A 23,199-nucleotide genomic window follows, 5' to 3' on the forward strand; every position below is an offset into this window, starting at 1 on the left:
GCACATTTGCAACAACACTCCTTCAAAATTACACTATTTGCAGTAGCAGCACTGAGCCAAACTGCACAAGACAGGAGACTTTAGAAAAAGTTGTATTTTTTCCTAAGCTAGTGGTAGAAGAGACATATTTTTGTTTTCTTTTCTCCAGACCACACATCTGAAACCCAACGTGTGCCTTGTAACAGTCTGCAAAAGCCATCTGGCTCTCACGATACCCTAGCTGCATAATTCATACCTGCTGAAGTAATGCTCTGAAGGACAAAGAGCGCAGTCTCATTGTTAGTATTTCCCCAGACTTCCCAAACATGAATCCCTGGGGGAGGAAAGAAAGTCACATTTTCTCATCTGATGCTGTAACTCTGTTTATAAAGCTACACAACAAAAACAACAATACCAAGAAGTCTCCTACAACCCCCTGTGCATACGTAAGTCTTGGGAAAAGTGCCATCCACATTCCTGGAACCTGAAAATCTATTTTCCCACAGAAAGGGAGCAACACGGCGAGAAAGCAGGAGCTTCGTTGTAATGCCTTATTTGTATGCCTCAGCAGCATCAGAAGATAAATCAGCCTATCTAGTCATTGTCCTTCCTACTCTGACTGCTACCAGAGACATTCACTCACACCAGTCCTACCAATGGATTTTATGATATGGACATGAATGTGCAGCAACTCTTTCCTGCAAGCTGTGGAACAGTCATAACAGGACAGCAAATGACAGAGTTTCTTTGATGGTATGAAAAAGACCATCTGCTATGGAAAAAGTCTATTTTACACTTACTTTGGCAAGAGCCTATAAACAGTCAATGAGCAATGTCAGTCTTACCTTTGACTTTTAAGGCCAGACCCTCAACTTTTATTTCAATCATGCTAAATCCATGTTACCTTCAGTGGCTTATTTAAACTAACGTCAAATGTGGACACGTGTCTTTAAGTAAACACATAAATAAAACCCATGTATCTCAGGAAGAACCCTGGCACTTCTGTGTGTTTTTGTAAGCTCTGATCAGTGTTTTTCTTCTTGAACTACATTGATATGAGTTATACCTGCAGCCTGCTGTGAAGTTAAGAACATTTCAGTGTAGTGACACTTACTTGGACTATGTATGCTGCTAAGGTAATCACTCCAAGTAAAAGAAACATTAAAGAAAGCACCAAAGTGTTTTTATTCCTCTTTTCTGGATCTGTTTCTTGAAAAGCCTATGCAAGAAAAAAACACAGCAATGAGTACATAGACAACGACAGCCAGTTACATAAACCAGCCTTCATCTCAAGAAACTTGTCTACTTCAATTTCTCTTAGCAAGTATCCTGGATCCTGAAATCAGTCTGCAGGTCAACAATTCTATTGAGGGCCAGAAGACAGTCCAGCTTTCCATTTAACCTACATCTCGCTAATTTGTTCCTGCAGCTCCAACTGTTGTTCCTCCTCTCCTTTGCTAGTCAGATGCAGTTCCACCAGGCTCTGCCTCTAGAGGGTCACTTCACCAATATTTATTCATTTTTCATTGGATCCATTTATACAAGTGAATCCCACCCAAAGTCTTACATAGGGAACACTGGCTGAGCATGAGGAAGGCTCAGGACTGCAACCTCCATTTGCAAAAAAACTTACCCCAATGATTTTTCCAAATATAACAGCGAATGCAGGATGGACCCCACCTGAGATGGCAGCAGCAATTACTCCCACCAGTACATACAGCCACTCAGGTTTGTTCAGAGCCAGGATTCTGGAGTAAGGCACAGCAGGGAGATTTTCTTCCTACAGGAAAGGGAAGGCTGCAAGTTTTCCTTGGAAACATGAAATTCCCCAGACAGTGGGTGTTCATTAGGCTTTGAGTAGTGAGCTGTCTTAGTGAACTACTGAAAGCCCTCTCTGTGCACTCGGAGTGAGCAGACATGCTGGAGATCTGCAGCTTTGCTGTTTTGTATCCTAGAACTTCAACTGCACTGTAAAAGTTTGGAGGGAAAAATTCAACAAAAGGCTAAGTCATAAGAGGAGAAGGGCCAGGACAGTTCATTGAAAGTCAGATAGGACTGGTCACCATGAATGGCAACTAACACTTGAATCTTTATAAAGAACTAAAAGTCTCACTGTTCAGAGCACAGAAAAGATCCCTCCAGTTCAGCTAAATGCTAGTGGGCTGGCAGTAATACAATTGGGCAGAGAGGTCATCTTTCTCTTTTGCAAACTATAGCCTATGCATCATTTCCAAATGCATGAAAGAGGCATATGTAACAGCCTGCATTTCCTTTGAAAGTACAAAAAACACCCTGTTCTGCTTTACTAGTTTATTCAAGTGTCTATGCCTCCACAGGGGGAGTTCTGGAAAAGGAAAAAATGAAAACATTGGAAAAGAGACAAAATATTAGGCAGGATTACGAGTAAGTTACTCTTGCTTCCTGGTTATCTTATTTCATGTTTCAGATACTGAATGAGGATGGCTAATCTTCAACCATAAAAGTGGGTTGAGCTTTCCGAAATAAGTGATTACAACAGCTGGATGTTCGATTTCTTAATTTGCTGTGAATGTGATGAATACCGAAGTCTTGAACATGAACACCCACTACTTCCTCTGACAAGGTCTTAAGCAGTATTAACACACAGACAAAAAGTATCTTTTGAAGTTGCATATCTTCTTTGTGATAAAACGATTAGATCCAGTTCCTGCATAATATTTGAAATATATATTAGCTGGAAGCTATATTTTAGTGAGAAGGAATATTGATTGATACAAAGTACACTAAGGCTTCCATAACTGTTTAAAAAAATCAGATGCTGTATTACAGATGAGATTCCAACTTGCACAGATTTAAAAGGATCTATGATTTTACTTCAGAATTTACATTTTATTTCTTCACTTCAAGGGTCCTGAAGTCAGGTTAAAAAAAAACAAACCCCAAAACCAAAAAATGCCAAACAACTCTTCCAATACATCTCATGCAAAAAGATGCTGTAGTTCAAGCTGTACAAAATAGGAAAAAAAAAAAAAAAAATCAAGTTTCTGTTGAGCTGCCTACCCAAAGCCTGATCAGGAGTCTACTAGAAACCTGCTCCGATTGATTGCCATGAACAAGTTTTACTGAATTTCGACAAATCAAAATTCTGTTTCTAAAATGCAAACTTCCTATATGACTTCTATTCCTATATGACATTTGTCAATTAAAGTGTTTTATCTGAATAAACCCCTCCAAAACTGGATGTTTTAAAGCATATACTAAGACTGAGAGAGAGATAATAATGGTTCTTTTATTTAGAATATGCTTTAAAACGTTAGGGTTTCGATTTTTTTTTTTCATTTGACATAAATGTAATAAGATATTCCAAAGTGCCTTAAAACTTGGTATGCACACCCCAGGGATTACATTTTCTGCTAGTATTTGCGACAGTGAGAACCATGAAGTAAAGAATCCTGCAAATGAAACCTCACAAATCATTTTAATTAGATAGAATTAATAGAATTAAAACTTCAGTAACACTGAAATCATACACTTAATTTCATGAAGCATGACTAATCACAGAATCACAGAATCACAGAATGTTAGGGATTGGAAGGGACCTTGAAAGATCATCTAGTCCAATCCCCCTGCCGGGGCAGGATTGCCTAAACCATATCACACAGGAACGCGTTCAGGCGGGTTTTGAATGTCTCCAGAGAAGGAGACTCCACAACCTCTCTGGGCAGCCTGTTCCAGTGTTCGGTCACCCTCACCGTAAAGAAGTTTTTCCTCATATTTATGTGGAACCTCCTGTGTTCCAGCTTGCACCCATTGCCCCTTGCCCTGTCAAGCGATGTCACTGAGAAGAGCCTGGCTCCATCCTCATGACACTTGCCCTTTACATATTTATAAACATTAATGAGGTCACCCCTCAGTCTCCTCTTCTCTAAGCTAAAGAGACCCAGCTCCCTCAGCCTCTCCTCATAAGGGAGATGTTCCACTCCCTTAATCATCTTCGTGGCTCTGCGCTGGACTCTCTCTAGCAGTTCCCTGTCCTTCTTGAACTGAGGGGCCCAGAACTGGACACAATATTCCAGATGCGGCCTCACCAGGGCAGAGTAGAGGGGGAGGAGAACCTCTCTCGACCTGCTGACCACACCCCTTCTAATACACCCCAGGATGCCATCGGCCTTCTTGGCCACAAGGGCACACTGCTGGCTCATGGTCATCCTGCTGTCCACTAGGACCCCCAGGTCCCTTTCCCCTACGCTGCTCTCCAACAGGTCTGGCCCCAACTTGTACTCATACATGGGGTTGTTCTTGCCCAGGTGCAGGACTCTACACTTGCCCTTGTTATATTTCATTAAATTACTCCCCGCCCAACTCTCCAGCCTGTCTAGGTCTCTCTGAATGGCTGCGCAGCCTTCCGGTGTGTCAGCCACTCCTCCCAGTTTTGTGTCATCAGCGAACTTGCTGACAGTGCACTCTATTCCCTCATCCAAGTCATTAATGAATATATTGAATAGTACTGGTCCCAGTACCGACCCTTGAGGGACTCCGCTAGACACAGACCTCCAACTGGACTCAGTCCCATTGACCACCACTCTCTGGCTTCTTTCCTTCAGCCAGTTCACAATCCACCTCACTACCCGATCATCCAGACCACACTTCCTCAGTTTAGCTGCGAGGATGCTGTGGGAGACTGTGTCAAACGCTTTACTGAAATCAAGATAGACCACATCCACAGCTTTACCATCATCTACCCACCGGGTTACGTCCTCATAAAAGGCTATGCATATTATGCAAATCAACAGCATAAGTTTTTTCCAGCTCCACACTAAGTCAATAGTGTTAAAATGAAGCTTTTGGCAAGACACACATGATTGCCCCCATATTGCGAGGGCAAATACTCAGCCTGGTGAGTAGTGACTGTAATAGCATCAAAGTAAAGATTGCATGACAGCCAGCTATCTAAAAGTAATTTAAATTATGTGATTTGTGCTTATGCTTACAGATTATCACTAAAATTCTAAACTAAAGTTTTAATACCAACCTCCAGCTCTGTTTTTTTCTTTTTTCCAGAGGACTTTTTCTTAGAAGAGCACCTCTTGCTCTTGTATCTGCTGGATCTTCTTCGAATGCTGCCTCTCCCAGAGATCACCAACTCTTCAAAATGATCTTGAAGAGTCAGCTTCTCCACAAGATCGTTTTTGCTGTTTTCCTCATATTCCTCAGCCTCCGTGTCTTCACTTTCTTCTGATGGCCCATCATCTTGAACATTATTGCTACAACCCTAGTGAGAATTCAGGATATATAGTCACAAGGCATTTTGAGTAGGGAGAAGGAAGGGAAAAACCTTTTCTTATGAGTTTCAATCATGTGATCACTGTTGCCTATAGGCCACATATATTTCAGTGTGTAATGGCAGTAGACTATTTGGGTCCTGATCTTTTTTTTTCTTTTCATTTTATTAAGCAGTCTATGGAATCCACCTAGAATTTAATAATTCTGTGGTTATGCCATAATTATGTGGTCTGTGCCTTCTACTTACTTGTGTTTTTGACATATTGGATTGCATAAATATGAAACACTTTTATGGATAAAACCCCCAAGAATTCCAAGCCTGTGTGCATGCCCAAACTAGAGCAACTGAGCAGCTGCCAGCTGGACAACATGCAGAACCTACAGAGAGAAAATGGCTCCACATACCAGCATTTCATAATTTTGTGAAATGGAAAAGGAAAATAAATAATTTCCCTTTACCTGCTGCATTACAAGAGAATAGTAGACTCCCTTCTGCAACATGAGTTCACTGTGTGTTCCTTGTTCAACCACTACACCTTTCTCAAATGCAGCAATAGTGTCAGCAGTCCTGATGGTAGACAGTCTGTGAGCAATCACAATAGTAGTACGGCCAGTCCGAGCCTTACAGAAAAAAACAACAAAAGCAATTTACATCAAAATGTGCAAGAAAAAAAAACAGAAATAAAACAAAGTTATTTTAGGCACTTATAATACAAAATAAATCCAAACTTTAAAAAGAATTGTTTCTTCTAAAAGTAAAGATTTTTTTTTCCTGGTTTCATGTCTCTTGTTTACCAGTCTAAGGACACTTTTACTTACTTAATTCAGGCAGAGAATACCACATTAATCTTATTAGATACACAACACAGGTATTAAAGACTATAATTAAGGTTACTTGACTTTTTACCAAACTTGAACTGTTTGAGCTAAAGTTGCCCATAAAGTGTTTCAATGTATATACACGCATGGGAGGGAAATGCAGTGAGCATAGTTAGATGTCTCTCAAAATAAAGCTAGGATAGCTAGTATATAAAGAAAGGCTATTTTCTTTATATACCATCCATGAATATTTTTGGAAGTATAACATTAACATGGCTTCTGACAAGACTTAGCAAGAAAGTGTAGAAGAGTGGAGCACATCTGGGGTCAAGAAGCGGGTTTTAGCCACTCCCTAAAGCTCTCTCCCAGTCTTTTGAAATAAGCTACAACTCAAGTTGTCAACTAATACATTCTCCGCAGGGGCCTGTCAGGATTTGGCAGCGAGAGCTGCTGAAGCCTCAGTCTGCAGGTTACACGCTCCATCCCTCTCCAGCTCCCACACGCAGATTGGTGGCGTGCAGTCCTCATGCAGCAAATGAGTACACGCCAGCTTGCGGCTGCTGGAGAGAGCAGCTTCCCTCCTCACTGATGCCTGAAGCAGACAGTGGCTTGGGGGCAGGAAGAGAAATCCAAGGGGACCTCATGCCACAAATACATTCTGTAGTCAAGGAGCCTGCTGGAAGTTACTTGCTACAGAAGTTGTACATCATATGGGAGCAGAAACAGGGGCATAGAGAAGATAAGGACAGTTTCAGTAGATGAGTGCTGCCATGGAGATTTGGATTCCTCCCCTACACCTGCCATCAGGTTCTCACAGACCTGAGTCACTCAAAGCTTGTTGCAGGAGGTCTGTCTTGGTGTCGTTTTCATGCCTGCACCCTAATGTGCAGAGAGGTGCAGAGCCTTCACCACTGGAGCTGGGAGCTGTGATCAGAACAAGCCAAATGCTTTAAAAGATGCAAAGTTATCTGAAAAACGGCAGACTACAAGCATCTGCATATGCCTGCTCAGAAACAGCATGCATTTGTGAGGTTAATATCTCTGCTCCTCAACTGTGAAAATAATGAGTGACATTAGCACCACTTTTTCCACTCAAGGATGTTGAGAAGAAGTTTGTAAATCCCATTTGGGAACTACATTGCTGGACATCAAAAAGCTGTGGAAAGATGAATAAGTTATGATTCAGGGCTCATTTTGGTGTGTTCTGGGAACACGCTGAAGAATGAGGAAGAGCATATAAAACAGTCCCCTTAACTGAGTGATCTCCCTCTACCTTATGTGTTAAATGAAGTGATAAGCTTCTGGAAAAGGTTAGTGTTTTATCATGAAATTAAAGAACATGCAGAAGGTGGCTAAATTATGGCTGAAATGGCAGTCTTTTAGTGCTTAACTTTGCAGCAACAATATAATTTATACACAAATTAGATTATATGAATATTATTTTTGCATCTACACGTTACCTCAATACTAATAATATCAGTATAGTCACGTGAATATAACCGACAGCTACATTTTACCTCAGATTTAAATTGACTGGAAATGAAGATGGTAAATTCTGTATTTCCCTTGAGCCATACTTGTAACTCATATCTCTCTATGCATAACTACTGAAATGAAAGGCAGGATTTTTCACTTAGCTTTTAAAAATACATTAAAATAAATATTAGGAGAATGAAAAAACATTCCAGTCCAACCATGAAGTTCTTTCTTAATCAAAGTCTCCAGGCTCCACTACATCTTGGTGGAAACTGCTGACGAAGGAGGGCTGCGAGGAAGGGACAGAGACATTGGTACGAGCTCTGACAGCTCTGCTCTGCAGTAGTGCCCAACCTAGAGCTGTGGGGCTGATAAAAAACACAAGGGGGCAGAGCCTCAGTATTTGTAACTGGCTCTGCTTTTTGTTCTGTGTAGGGTCTGATTTGCATTCAGTCTCCGTAAAGAAAGAAAGAAAGAGTCCTGCATCTGGGCAAGAACAACCCCATGTACCAGTACAAGTTGGGGACAGAGCTGTTGGAGAGCAGCGTAGGGGAAAGGGACCTGGGGGTCCTAGTGGACAACAGGATGACCATGAGCCAGCAGTGTGCCCTTGTGGCCAAGAAGGCCAATGGCATCCTGGGGTGTATTAGAAGGGGTGTGGTTAGCAGGTCGAGAGAGGTTCTCCTCCCCCTCTACTCTGCCCTGGTGAGGCCGCATCTGGAATATTGTGTCCAGTTCTGGGCCCCTCAGTTCAAGAAGGACAGGGAACTGCTAGAGAGAGTCCAGCGCAGAGCCACGAAGATGATTAAGGGGGTGGAACATCTCCCTTATGAGGAGAGGCTGAGGGAGCTGGGTCTCTTTAGCTTAGAGAAGAGGAGACTGAGGGGTGACCTCATTAATGTTTATAAATATGTAAAGGGCAAGTGTCAAGAGGATGGAGCCAGGCTCTTCTCAGTGACATCCCTTGACAGGACAAGGGGCAATGGGTGCAAGCTGGAGCACAGGAGGTTCCACTTAAATTTGAGGAAAAACTTCTTTACTGTAAGGGTGACTGAACACTGGAACAGGCTGCCCAGAGAGGCTGTGGAGTCTCCTTCTCTGGAGACATTCAAAACCCGCCTGGACGCGTTCCTGTGTGATATGGTCTAGGCAATCCTGCCCCGGCAGGGGGATTGGACTAGATGATCTTTCGAGGTCCCTTCCAATCCCTAACATTCTGTGATTCTGTGATTCTGTGATTCTGTGAAAACTGCTAAATCTCAAGAGCTTTCTGAAAATTATGAAGCAGCAGTTCAATGAAGAACAAATACTAGGAATATTATACTATACTTGATAAGATGCCATCCACATATCACCAGCAAATGAACAGTTGTGATTTGAGGAAGGGAGCACAGGAGACCTAAGTTACAGTTACACATGAGTGTGTGTGTGTCTCTGTAATTAGTAATAACACTAAAAAAAACCAAATAGACATGATTCCTAAGTAAAATTTTGTTCATTTAAACTCCATGTTAAAACACTGAAACATCCATCCAAATTTTATTTTCCAGTGTTCTTTATTCCAGTGGAAACCTGCACTGAAAATTGTATGTTAATTTTTCTTAAGTGCTGTTGCACCTTTTCATGGTGACTGGTAGCTTCGGTAATGTGATGCCTACCTTATCGAGAGCTGCTTGCACTATGGATTCACTCTGAGTATCTAGTGCAGACGTAGCTTCATCCAGAAGAAGAATCTTGGGATTTCTTGCAAGGGCACGGGCAATAGCTATTCGCTGCTTCTGTCCCCCGCTCAGCTGAGCCCCTCTTTCCCCTACCATGGTGTTAAATTTCTGAAAAAGGAGAAAACAAAATAGAACTTGTGGAATATCTCAAATGAAATCCTCACTTCTCTGTGCTATTTTAAGTACTCAGCTTCTAGACAAGAGATAGTTAGTTTTATCCTGCTGACTTGAGCACAGGCAGAGCAAACATGCAAATGCATCCATCCATCTAGCCCTTAGCCAAGCCCTCCTACCCCCATTACATACTTTACATGCCTAACTTTGAACTTAGGGTTCTTTAGAGTCTTGATCTTTACTGGTTGCTCAGAGAGTGCTCCAAACCCTGGGTTTTCTCAAGACAAGCCTGTAAAAGACATATCTGTATTTACTGAGGACTGCCTACCTTTGCAACAGGGTTAGGATCATAGGGACCCACTAGGAACTCTAACATTGTCTCCTCTGAACCTGACACACCTCCCTCGGAGCCATGGCTTGGTTCCTACTGACTGTGTCACTCACTCCGAAGTGCCAAGTCTCAAAGCCCACTGTAGTCCTTTATTATATAGCTGTTTAAGAGCAAAGATGATCAAATAACTCTTTCTGAGAAGAAGGAACCTTGGAACAGACTGACATGCTAGGACTGGCACATGCTTGAGAGATGGGGGTCAAGGTCTCTGAGATAGTAGAAGAATTTGAAATCAAATCCCAGGTGGGCACTTTTTCCACATCTTTTGAACTGCGGAACCAAAAGGAAGGACATATGATCATCCATTCCTGAAGATGTGTTTTGAATGACTGATCTCACTTCCTGCCCTCACTCTGAAAAGCGTAAGGCACCTACTGCTAGGAGAGGGCTCAAAGCTGTGAACCTCAGACACAGGGAGAGCTCAAGCTCCCAGATGCTAAAAATGGCCTTGGTTCAGGGCATATTTATTTACTACCACCCTCCATTTCCTATTGAATGTGCAGACAGCTCCTGACAAAGGATTTTGGATTTCTGGATCTTCTCTCTAAAAGCCCAGCTCTTCCCATGCCTCATGAGATGGGCAGGGATGGTAATATATCTGTGAAGCTTCCTTTCTCCCAAGTTAAGGCATTGACATTTTCTCCAGACTTAAGCACAAATCCTTTGAGGGCAACCAAAGGCACAATATCTAGTCCAGAAAGTCCCTGAACTGAAAGCTGCTGGAGGCTATAAGAGTATTTTGGGAAGTCATACTACAACTTGAATTCCCATGCTCTCCCTCTCAGAAACAGGACACCAGCCTAAATGGACCTTTGGCTCTTACACTCAAAAGAAGTTCATGAACTCACATCAGGCAGTCTAGATATGAAGTCGAAAGCATTGGCTTCCTTGGCTGCTTGCTCAATTTCAGCATCAGAAATATCTTCTCGGCCATAGCGAATGTTCTCTGCTATTGTTGCTGCAAACAAAACAGGCTCCTGGCTCACAATGCCAATATTTTCTCTCAGCCATTTTACATTAAACGTCCGAATATCCTGACCATCTAAGGTAATCTGAGAGGAAAAGTGTATGTCAAAGTTGAGAAAATGCATTCTGTTAATGATAAACCAATTAATCACTATTACTTGATGTAAGTATCAGCTACAAGAACAATAAAAGAAAATAATTGTTGTATTTAGTAGAAAACTATGTTGGGGGAAAAGTTACAACTGTATTTTTTCCATCCACTGCACCAGCTAGGAAATGGTGAGAAACAGCATAAACAGAGAAGACATCAGGGTTTTTTTTTTGGTGGTGGCTTTTTTCCCCCTTCAATAACCACGCATACTTTTTACCCTGTTCTCATGCCCTGTGACAGTTTACTGCCCTCACAGTTGTGGCTACACAATTGCCTCTGTGGCTGTGCTTTACACTGGATCAAAGAAATAACCCAAGATGACTGAAAAGGAAGGGAAAGTTATTTTTAACCTAGATCATTTGCAATGTGGTCCTATGAACACTGACATTAGCACAGGAGAGGAACAGCAGACTGTGGCATGGGGGCAGGGATGAACAGCCACAGAAAAAACAAGTTTAAGAAACAACTGTGTTGATACATTATGTAGTGATTGTTCAGTGTTCAGTATTTGGAATGCTTACCTACTTCCAACTAACAGTAACAACTACTAAGTAGCATTCTTCAAATATTAAGTATAAAAAGAACATTTTCTTTAAAAATATATTGTTTATTTTCCTCTTTTTTTTTCCCCTTTGGAAATTTCTTATGAGAAGTATTTACCATTTACTGACTGGATCTAGTGTTTAGCGGTAGAGCAGACGTACAATGTATAACAATGGAAACATTTGATGTGGGTTAGCAGATAGAGAAAAATGAGCCAAGAAAACAACCATTTAAAATAGGAAAACTCTCTCTAGGTTTTAGTTTATGTTCAATGAAAAGGAAACAAAATACAGCAGAGCACTGTTTTCTTAAAGAAGTTTACAGAACCTTAAAAGCTAATTGTTGATGAAAATAATTTTAAATTCAGATCTTGCATTTATTCAAAGATTTGTGGTATTTACTACTGCTGGCATAGTACTGCAAGAAGGAGGAGAATAATGAAGTCAAGCCCACAAGAGAAGATAGTTCATTTGAAATTTAAATTGTGGAAATACTGAACTATGCAGAGATATGATCAAATTCAATTAAAAAAAAAAAATATCAAGGTTCAGTCAATATGGGAAACTCGAGCTTATCCTAACAGCTCTTAGTTTTTACAGTTCACTTGCAGGCACTCACTTCTCCCTGGACAGGATCGTAAAATCTCTGCAGCAACTGAACAGTAGTGCTTTTTCCACAGCCACTGGCACCAACTAAAGCAATGGTCTTCCCAGTTTGAACTTTCAAGTTTAGACCTTTGAGGATCTGGAGAAAAAAAAAAAAAAATTATATCTTAGTTTAACAAGTTTGATTAGAGAACAATCTGTCAAGGTAACTGTAGCAATAATAAAGGCAGTAGTAAGGGGCACAGTCTGAAAGTATAGCAATATTAGTAAGTTAATTGTACCTGGGAATATTCTGGGGCACTGATATGAAAGAGTCTGCTTCTGTGCTTGTGAAGTGTATTAGCCTTCGAAACAGGATGGCTACATGCAACCTGTCTTTTGGGAATGGTCCCTGCATCCTTCTGTCTACCAAACCAAGCCTGGGAATTATTTGAGAAGATTGACAACTGGAACAGGCCAAGTTCATGCCAAGAAACATTTTAAGATTCCCTTGCACAGACCATTGCGTTCCAGTGCCTGGGAAAATTCCCCAGCACACTTGAATCAACTAATATAGACACAGCCACAGTACTCTAAACTTGATAGCTCATTTTCTCCAATTTGTGTGATCTGGTAGCAGGCTCAGGGTCTTACGTTCTCCTGCTGTCCTCTGTTTTCCCATGCTTAGACAATGGCATAACACGTAGTTATGAATCTCACAGAAAAATATTTCTAAGGTGCAAAACATTATTGCTGAGAAACAATCCTGCTTTCTTCTATTTTTAGAATATAAATGGCTGTTTTGACGAGGTAAGTGCTGGAAAACCCATAATAAATCCCTATCCTTATTGTTAACAGCCTCAGCAACCTGGGGAGTAGTTACAGATTAATGATATCTTTGTTGCCATTTTCACATTTAGGAACATTTTACCTCAAAAGATGTCCATGTCATATATGAATAATGCTGTGTGGTTGCCAAAATATTTAGCTGCTATGGGAACTCTTCTTGTTTATACCAGGCTGATTTATAATTTTGCCTACACATGTTTTTGCAATGAGAGATTAAAATAGTTGCAATATTGCTGTCCTCTCCCTGTGTTACATCCAGCATGGTTTGTATCTCCAAGAAGCTGATATCCTGGTGCCTGCATTATCAAGTAAGAACTGTATTCTAGATACTATTTCTCCAGATGCAAATAGTCATAACTACCTAATAGGCTGTTTCTAACTCTTATCAGGCAAGGTGTTGTCAAGATTAAAATTGACAATAACTAGACTCCTTAGATCTCTCTGATTCGGTTTAGCCCGGACAGGGGAGATTACACTGTGTTGCATCAATTGCTTGAGAGATTGTGCATAACTTCTACACATCTTTGCTGATTCCCTTTGGCTCTGTCGAATAACACTGATACTCTTAGGAGGGAGAGCTGCTGACTCAGTACATTTGGGAAGGATGGCAAAATATTTCTTACTTCCCTCCCATTTGGTGTGTAGACCCATAAAATAGCCCATGAACCTGAATAGTATTTTTAGGAAGAAGGATGAAGAGTCTGCTCTGTCACTTCTGAGCCAAGAGTGAAAGAAGCAGCTTTGCACTGACTTCAGTTAAGCAGAAAGCCTAGCTCTGTGTCTGTCCTTCAGCAGCCCCAGTGTCCTGGAAACAGATTTGATGCGCCATGGGACAGACAGACCTCACTCAGGTGGCTGAGGTGGGAAGAGCTATCTGAAGAAACAGCCACAGTGCTATGAACTTCCCCATTCTCACCCCTTAATTGGCATGTCCAGCTTTTAATTGTTGACATTTGAAAACTCTATTTCTACTTTTTTCTTCATCAAGTAACAACAGCAGCAAACCCTTTTTCCTTTCACTTTTGTCAATGTCTTCAGAAGATTATAAACTGTTGAATATGGTAGAGAGGTCAAACCAGCTGCATCACCACAAAAGTAGATCACCATGACATGATGTACAAGCACTGCACAATACAGTTACTAAGGAAAGTTCAACTGGCAAAGAATAGGGACATCTGTTTATTGAACAGCACTCTTAACATCTCCCCAAAATAACACTTGACTTCCAAATGTATATTTAGGATATCTTTCATTCCATTTGATGCCATTATTGTTGTAAAGCCTATCTCACAGGTCACTTTTCACATGGGATATCACAGCAACTCAGAACAAGCAAGGGACTGGAAAGAGCAACTTCCTGGTTTAACTGTGTAAGGTCTGGAAGTTTTAATAACAGATCTTGAAAAAAATCTTATTTGACTTATCAGAGCTCTGGTTCACAGAAATTCAGACTAGAAGCAACACATTCTTCTTAGCTTTGTCCAGCACACGAGAATGGTGAACAGGTAGCCAGTGGCAACAGAACTAGAGCTTTGTCTTTGGACATTATTTTTTTCCCAGTAGTGCACAATCTCCCAAGACAGGAGTGCATTTTGCATTCAACATCAGCAAGAAGATTAGAGAAATAATATGGACACAGGCTGCAGAATTTCATTACAGTAGATTAATCTAAAATGAACACTTACTTTAACATCAGGTCTGGATGGGTAATTGAAATGGATGTTTCTGAATTCAATTTCTCCTATGAGCTTGTCTGGTTTGTAGCCTTCCTTAGAACTGCTATCTATGAGCCGTTTCTAGAAAAATGTTTTTAAAACATATTGCTGGTTATTACACTTTTGGAACTGCTATTTCAACTGGATACATTGTTCTGTCTTTTACTTTCTTAGCTGCTGGTTTACACTGCAGCACACCATTGCAGAGCTGCTGCATTTTACTCACAGGATGCTGAATGCCCGGGAACATCTAACTGTGAATTCTGGTTTGAAAAACATAGCACATTTTCAAATGCAACAAAACCCACAGCAGAAAATCTGTAATTGCAGAACTTAACTGTACTATCTTGAAGTCAAAACATGGCCCTCAGTTACCCATATAGGAGGGTTTTATACTCACATCAAGAAGAACCATGTAGCCATTTCAGTATAAACTTTCTAGTCCTACTTGTTTGAAATATTTTATATACACAGATATCCAAATGCTGCATAACACAGTAAAATCAAGATAATAACAATGTGGAAAACCTTATTCATAGCAACATCAGCACTGTAGCTTTATATTATTATAGCTTTCAATAGCACTATTAATCCCCTTCCCACCAACTCCCCCCCCCACCAAAAAAACCCAGCTCAGCTGAAATTGTGCATACACGCATTTTTAAAAACTAGTATAGTGTCTTCTTTTCCTCTGCAGTTGCAAGTCTAATATTAGAGAAAGACTTCGTCCATAAATCTCAGATATGCATCCCAGCTTTCCCAACATTCAATGTAACAAATAAAGAGCCAGTTTTCTTAATATGAATGGAAATATTGTGGGTTTCGGTGGTAGGCATCTATAGACTTTATGGTTTAGGGACTTTTGAGTGCTTTTTTTACTTCTCTCAAGGAAAGAAAACCAGAAACAAGGGGAAAAAATTAAGTCTGATTGAAAGGCTTCTTTTCTACTTAGATACTTACCTTATTGATAATCCGATATACTTCATAGGCAGCCCCACGTGCATTAGCCACACTCTCCAGGTTGGGAGCTGCCTGGCCCAGGGAGAAGGCTCCGATGAGCACAGAGAAGAACACCTGCAGGAGAGAGAGGGAAGCATCGCAGTTAACAGTGATTACAGAGCCACCAGTGCCCAGCTGTTAAATGCCCAAGTCTTTCTAGTGCATCCTTTCTAGAAGAATTAAATACAAAAGTGAAAGGTGCATTTCACAGTCACTCCTGTCCAATCCCCTTTTTCCTGGGGTGAATGATAACTACTGACACATGCTTTTGTGTCACAAATGGCTTTTCTTTTTGATACTTTTTCATTTTCTGTTATCTACAAATAGAACAAATATCTTTCTCTGTTGCTTTCCAGATGTTCCCAAAGTTAAGAGGCTTGCGAAACATAGTCCAGAATTTCTTAACTAAAATCCTGCCTGTGGGACCAACACACAATTAACTTGACATGCTGTGAGGAACCATACTGAGGAGTCAGGACATCAGAAGTCACTTGAGTGTGAAAGTTCAGCATGTAGCCAAACTTTTGACAGTAAGAAGACAGCAAAATATCCTCAAACCAATACGCACTTAGACATATTGGTAATGTACAGTAAACGCTTGCAAGTAAACAGCAACAAAATGCAGAGAAGACATTGTGGCTAAATGAGATCTTGAGGAATTCCCAGTACATATTCAACACACCAGTGGGATTCATTAATCCTAGTGGCTAGCTAGAATTTTGCTGGCAGTCCAGGTTACTTGTCTTTGCTCCCTAACAGCTCTAGGTTCTTCATCCTGCCCTACAAGTGACTAAGACAAGTGAGGAAAGTAACCCTCTGCAGATGCTTTTGCCTCTGCGTTGGTTAGAGTGGGAATTCAAGGTGTCCTGTTCAAACGTGCTATATCAAAAGCTAGGCAAGATGAATGCCTTCCTTTCAATTCTTTTATACCAAGCAAGTCTCTAATAGTTAATTTAGCAAGCACTGCACAGAAAATAGAGATAATTATATACACCACTGACATAACTATTTTCCTGAAATATCAGAGCATTTTTCAAAGCTGCATTGCTGTACTTACAATTAACACACGGCCAATGTCATAATCTTTCTCCTCAGAAGTGAGCTTGGTTCCATACCAAAATGCAAGTGCATAGGATCCAAAGATAAGAAATTGTGAAACACCTAGAGATGTGTTGGTGGTAATGGATTTTTTCACTCCAACACTTCTAGCCATCTCTAAGTTATCATCATATCTGAAAGTGGATAAGGAAATCATTAATTTGACAGGTACCACATTCCATTCTGATTGGTATTTCCCAGTGCCTTTTTTAATTAAAAGTTTTTTTTGCCATAAAAGCAATTAGAGTCTCACAAAGAGCATACAGTTTTTTTTGACAGAGGACTAGCAGGGATATAATTGTTTTGAATAAATCTGCTCTAACATATGCTGACAGAATTCTCATACCACTATGGAAGACATATTTAGAAAACAATTGAGTAGCATGACTTCGTTATGATGATGGAAGACAAGATAGCACTCTTGAGCCATTTGTTTGCATTAGTCCTGAAAGGAAACCTTGAAACAGTTTTATCAACATTACCTATCAAAGGCAAGGTTTAGTCTTCCACATTTAAAAGAGGCAAAACAATAAAAAACCCCAAACCCCAGGCACTACAGATGAAGGCAGGTAAAGGAGTAGAAGCCAGAGCTCCTTCTGATGCCAGAGTTGTTCTCTTACTGGCCATTCTGGGAAGTAAGGAATCTTTCCCTTAGGTTAGTTTACTGATTAGTATGGCAATACAGCAAACAAGTGGACGTGGGAGACCACCATAAAGACTGACATGTTCAATGAGAGAATTATTTCTCCTAAGGATAGTTCATATTAATTCATTTATAGTTTCTAGCTAGTAGCTTTCACTTAGTCAGGCTCATTATGGAAAGTATAACCTAGGAATAGTGTATCTTTTTACTTGTCAGTGACATGCTCAGCAGCTTGCACTTTTTTCCTAATACACATTTTCTACTCAAAACATCCCCATAGTAGGAAGACATGAAATTCAATCAGCCGGGAAGGAATCTTAAAACAACATGCATTAATTTTGTTCATGTAAATTGCTTACATGTTACCAATGCTGTATTCATTACTCAAATATTTTTAAATGTTTTGGCTTGGCTGTGTTCTTAAAACCAAGCCCTACCTTCAAATCAGCAGTATCATAGGTCCTCCAGGGAAATGAGAGATGGATTTAAGCATTGTTACAAGTACACGTGATCACTGGTCTACAGAAGAGCCAAACCACTGCCAGAAGCAGAAGATGACTGAAGGTCCCTTGCAAGTATAAACATTTGTGGTCAGTGGAGGCACTGTGCAGTGAAAGGTTGTTTTTCTTAACTCTGAGGCCATCATTCAAGAGCTGCGTAGGAGTCACAATCCACAGTTTGCAAAATGCCGTAGTCAGTCCCTGGTAGGAGTTTGCCTGTCCCTAGTAGAAGATGTTCCTAGGAAAGCCACCAGTTCCACGTTTTTTTTTACATTAAATGAAGGTGGAGCTGTGGAAGAGGCTGGCTGGCCAATCATGGAGAAAAGGAAAGGCCTTACTGGCATGGAGTTACCCAGGTACCAGTTATTTTGTCTCTAGACCTCAAAAAAAAAAAAAAGCAGTTTGAAGCAGCTCCTACCACTGGATTTTCAGACACTGGTATTTGCAGGGACCAAGAAGAAGATGAGGAAGAGAGGGATAACTTATCTAGGCCATCTTAAGGCTTTTTTGCCTTTACTGTGTAAGCAAAAAGGGTCTTAATATCGTTGCAACTTAAGGACAAATCCGAGTAAGCAGAATACAGTGCTGTAAGATAGTCAGAGCCCAGTCCTTGAAAGCAGACAACTGCAGGACTGGGCTGGAGGACCCGGAGCTAGGGCTAACATCACCTTAGAAATTTCACACAAGACCATGGCAAACATGAGGGTTGAAAAAGATAGAAGAGATTCATGGATCATATGGATCAGGTCTTCTGGTTTGCCTTTCCCACCTGCAAGGTATTTGTGATGCCCTGTATTTGCATACTGAATGTTATTGATTGTGATATGTGAATAAATTTGTGGTCAGCCATATCCACCTCACCTTTTTCATGTGACTAGGGCCAACACTGGATTAGGTCAACTACTAGTGTTATGTGCAAGTCATTAAAGCAATAAAAGCCAGTGGTGCGATTTTACTTAAGGCTGTTATCCAGTGAAGCTTAAATATATGCTCATTAGTCAAAGATCAGAACAGCAGTGCACATGTTCTAGAAGTTAAGCAATTAATCACATGCTTTGCTGCATTTGGCTACTAGGCAAAGATAACCTTCTCACCACTTTCATTTTAAATTCAACTCCACATCTCATTCAGAGAAAAGATTTGAGTCTATGCTGCAGTGATAACACAAAATAGCCTGTATTCACTGACTAAGTCTATTTACACATCTTTATTTTCAGGTGAGCTGTCCACTTACAGAAGGATAAAATGACACTAAAGAGAATCCCATTCCCCTGCCCCTCCAAAAAAAACCCCCCACAAACCACAAACCCAACTCACAGCCAAACTCCTTTTCCATATTTTAAGTATAATTATTATTTCAAAAACTTACTTTGCTAATGCCTTCTGCTGTCCATTGAAAGCTACAACAGTCCTGATTGCTGTCAAAATTTCTTCTGCCACAGCTCCTGCTTTAGCATAAGCAGACAGCTCTTTAGCAGTAAGGGATGCCAGGAGCTGGAAAGTTGAAAAACAGATGTTATTGCAGCCTACTGAAAGAGTATGCACATTGTATTGGTGAAGAAGAATGATCAATGTTCAAGGCACAAGATGAGATTTAGGAAAGAGAGGGTTGGCTCCTCTGTGCCCTGAATTTTCCCAAATTCCAGCTCATTCTCTCATTGTGTCCTCATTACAGTGAAAGACTACATGAGCATCAGATGAGCTTCACTACTGACCCAGTTTCCTCTCAAGCTGAGGACAGCCTATGAACTACGCTATGATGTGTGTGAGGTCAGGGAGGTGTGCCATAGCTGCTCTGAGGGGTGTCTGAGGTGCTCAGAAGCTACAGCAAGAGTAGACTTTGAGGTAAGCAAGGTAGTCATGTTAGAGCTTCTTATGTTGTTCTTCCTAGCTTGTTTGAAATGCTTGAAGTACAAAAAAACCCTTAGCATTGTATGTAAGTAACCACTCAGGAATACAAGCAGTACCCATTAATGTGGCTACAACAGATTACAAAGGGAAAATGTTTTCCTATCTGAAAGGGAAACCTCTCCAGATATTTCACTAGTTTGTATCACTCCAGTCTATGGTATCCGTACATATGTCCTAGTGTCTACTCTGCACACAGCATGAAACTTGGTAAATTATTTGCAGTAGATGTGGTATCATATATGGGCAGATGGAAAGGGCTTGAAAGGCATTTGTATTAAGAGGAAAGAGTGAAGGGCACAAGTGTGTGCTTGGGCTCTGCCAGTGCTCTGCATGAGGAAATTGCTGTGTGAGGAAAATGCTCTGATGCAGGCTATCCTCCTGCCACATGGCACAAGGACAGAGTAGGTGGACAGAAGGAATAGGACATGCAAGTACGTGCTTGGGAACCCAGAGAAAAACTACAGGAGGAGCGGAAATTATAAAGTAAGCATGGGGCCAACCTCTCAACTTAGAAACTACACTAGGTTTCCCCCATTCTCTCCCCCTTTCCTGTGCATAAGAGTTGTAATGTTTTTCTGATTTGCTTTGTTTATTAATCCCCACACACTTACAGTTGACCAAACTGCTGCTGATGCAGCAAGGAGAGGGCTGACTGACAATATCACCAGTGTCAGCTTCCACCCGTGGATGAATCCTATAATAATCCCTGCCAGAAATGTGGCAAAAAACTGTACAAATATACAGATCTTGTCTCCGATGCCTTCATGGATGGTGTTGATGTCACTTTAAATCATAATAATAATAAAAAAAGATTTGTTAGCTTTGAATGCCTTTCATTCTAACTCCCTCCCCCTCTGTTTCATGCTGTGTGGCCTAATGTCAGAAGCTTCGCAGTTTCCTAACTGGCACAGTGAAATTTCTAACCACAGCTACTGAACAGTACCATTAGTCTCTTGTGTGGCCAAAACACAGCAGAAACCTATTTTTTAGGACTCAGTTTCTGTAGTTTCCATCATTCTCTGCTGTTTCTATGACCTGTCACTAGGTCACAAATGACCTAGTTTCCTTGTCCAGAATCCAAATGGAGCAATACAACTAAACAGCCTCCTCACCTCCCGTGACCATCTCCAAATGATTCCTTCCGCTCAGCTCTCTGGAGTGGTTTATGTTCTTAATTTTGGCTACAGACTCAGATCAAGGGTTATCTCCATTCTATCAGAAAAAAACATTATTTGGAAGGACCTCTGTTTTTCATACAAATTTCCTTCCCCATTTGTCTTTCCAGCACATACAGATGTTAGAGCTGAGAATGGTTTAATTCAAGGTTCTCTTACACATTTCAGGACACAACTCTGTCCAAAGCTACCTTAAATTCCAGGGGAAAAAAAAAATAAAAATCCATGTTCATGCATATAGTCCCTTTGCATCCTGGGACATATAGTCCTCATCCCTAAATCTATTTAAGTCTATGGAAAAGCTCCAAAGACTTTAACTGACTGGACAGAGTCCAGCCTGAGATCTGGCTGGATGTAAATGCAAGCTCATTTCCATTCAATAAAGTGTCAGAGCTTTCAGTGTTTGTAAACTAGGTGAAGACAGCAGAGCTGTTTATCTAGTACTGTCTGCCATGTACTTCATGGACATTAGAAAGCCAATGATGTCAGGCATTTCACAGCGAGACTCCTTCCAATGCATATCTCACAGAAACTGCACAAATGAAGGTGAAAAGGATAATTAATTTCTCTCTCAGAGCTGTAATATTTCACACTTTAGGTGTGGTTGGTTGTTTTTTTTTTGTTGTTGCTTTTTTTTTTTAAAAAAAAAAATCTCTATAGACTATTCCGTAGAAGATAAATGGCAGTTTTCTTTTGAACAGCATATTTAGGGGGGTCAAAAATGAACAGAACCCTCACTCTGTCAGTCTGGTGTTCAGCGTTCCTATTTGGGTAGTATCAAACCAAGCCATGTCCTGATGGAGCACTGCAAAAAAGAACTTCTGCCGGATCCTTGCTGTCTGCCTTGTAGCAGCGATCAAAAATGTCCATACTTGGATGGTGCTCAGGATCAGCACAGCACAGCCAATGCCCACGTAGTAGTAAGCAAACCTGTGGTAAGGGAACAAAAGGCCATATGACCACGCCGTATCTTGTGAGAGAAGTTAGACACACAAAGCAACAACTAGTCTTCATTTTCCCCACCAAAGTAAATTCTGCAGCCTGTAATACGCTATTGGGAAGCCTTTTTGAGAAGGCAAACATTTGGCTTCTGTCAAAGGGTAACACAGTAAAAGAAAATCCGTCAATACTCTGTTAACAGAATAACTACAAAGATTCTTACTTTGTCATTTCAGCTTCTATATCTACGCCTGGAATTGATGGACAGCTGGAACTATTTACTGAAGTATCTGTGGGGGGGAAAAAAAGTACTAATATTTATGAAAATATTACAGGTAGAAGATAAGTCATGGCAATCTAGGGTTATCAGGTTTTGAATGTTTTGTATTTTGCAAGTGGGGTTTTGCAAAATACAAAATCATTTATCAAATACACATTTATTTTTTCTGAACTTCTAGTAATTACAGTGCCTGATAACTGATGATACAGAAGATGGTCATACTCCTTACTATCTTGCTAAAGCTGAAGTTCATTCATAAAGAGCACAGCCAATGCACTGCTTTTGTGCTGTTCAAGACATTAAAGACTGATTAAAACAGTGGGGTAATTTGCAGCAGGATAAATTTTCCTCATTATATACTTTTTCAGACGAGCACCAGTGCACGGTCTGAGGGAAAAAAAATCTTGGCTCCTGTAGCAAAACATAACCAGTATGTAGAGGAGACTAATTTTAACTTTTTACCTTCTGACACAGTTGATTTCATGCCGCTTAGCACAAAGCTGTTTGTCATCTCTCCAAAGACAATGATCATCAGCGGCAATCCAGTACCATTTGCAACAGCTGCGATCAAACCAACTACCATCAAAAGAACATCCACCCAATCAGCATAGCGAAACTATGTGCACATTAAAAAAAAAAAAAAAAAAGAGAAAAAAAGAGTGAAGTTATGCCTTATAGTTCATGTATTTGTTATGGTAGAGCAGACTTACAGAACACACTTCGTTTCTACCTACATATTCTAAGTAGCAACAACATTCCAACCGAAGGTAAACTCAGAACATAAGAATTTTGTAGTAGGTCCCATACGTCTTTAAATCAGTACTCAGTAAGGCTGCTGGGGGAATATGGGCAGGACACATGGTTCTTCCCCCAACTCAGCCAGAAAAAAAAATAAAGTGTATGTCCTACATGTTTCTAAGTGATGATCTTTCTCTGTACAATATATTGTATTTTGTGTTCCAGTAAGTTACATATTTACTAAGATAATGCCTTTGAAATGTAAACAAGAGTGAGTTATCGACCAGCACCTGGGTTATATCTACCAGTAGAAAATGTTTGCAACAGAGATTTTATCTTAAGGCTC

General features: G+C 40.5%; 1 protein-coding gene across 1 annotated transcript in view; it reads right to left on the reverse strand.

The window, feature by feature from the left end:
- The window catches only part of ABCB5 (ATP binding cassette subfamily B member 5), a 38,465-nt gene that overhangs the window by 13,229 nt on the left and 2,037 nt on the right, over positions 1–23,199 (reverse strand). The window contains 16 exon segments of the mRNA XM_068405577.1: positions 236–313; positions 1,094–1,198; positions 1,613–1,759; positions 4,991–5,230; positions 5,701–5,862; positions 9,195–9,365; positions 10,611–10,814; positions 12,041–12,166; positions 14,541–14,651; positions 15,531–15,644; positions 16,627–16,801; positions 19,180–19,304; positions 20,333–20,504; positions 21,635–21,826; positions 22,059–22,125; positions 22,578–22,731. Of these exon segments, the coding sequence (XP_068261678.1) occupies positions 236–313; positions 1,094–1,198; positions 1,613–1,759; positions 4,991–5,230; positions 5,701–5,862; positions 9,195–9,365; positions 10,611–10,814; positions 12,041–12,166; positions 14,541–14,651; positions 15,531–15,644; positions 16,627–16,801; positions 19,180–19,304; positions 20,333–20,504; positions 21,635–21,826; positions 22,059–22,125; positions 22,578–22,731 (2,343 nt within the window).

The sequence above is a fragment of the Nyctibius grandis genome, chromosome 7 (genome assembly GCF_013368605.1).
Source record: "Nyctibius grandis isolate bNycGra1 chromosome 7, bNycGra1.pri, whole genome shotgun sequence".
NCBI lineage: Eukaryota > Metazoa > Chordata > Aves > Nyctibiiformes > Nyctibiidae > Nyctibius > Nyctibius grandis.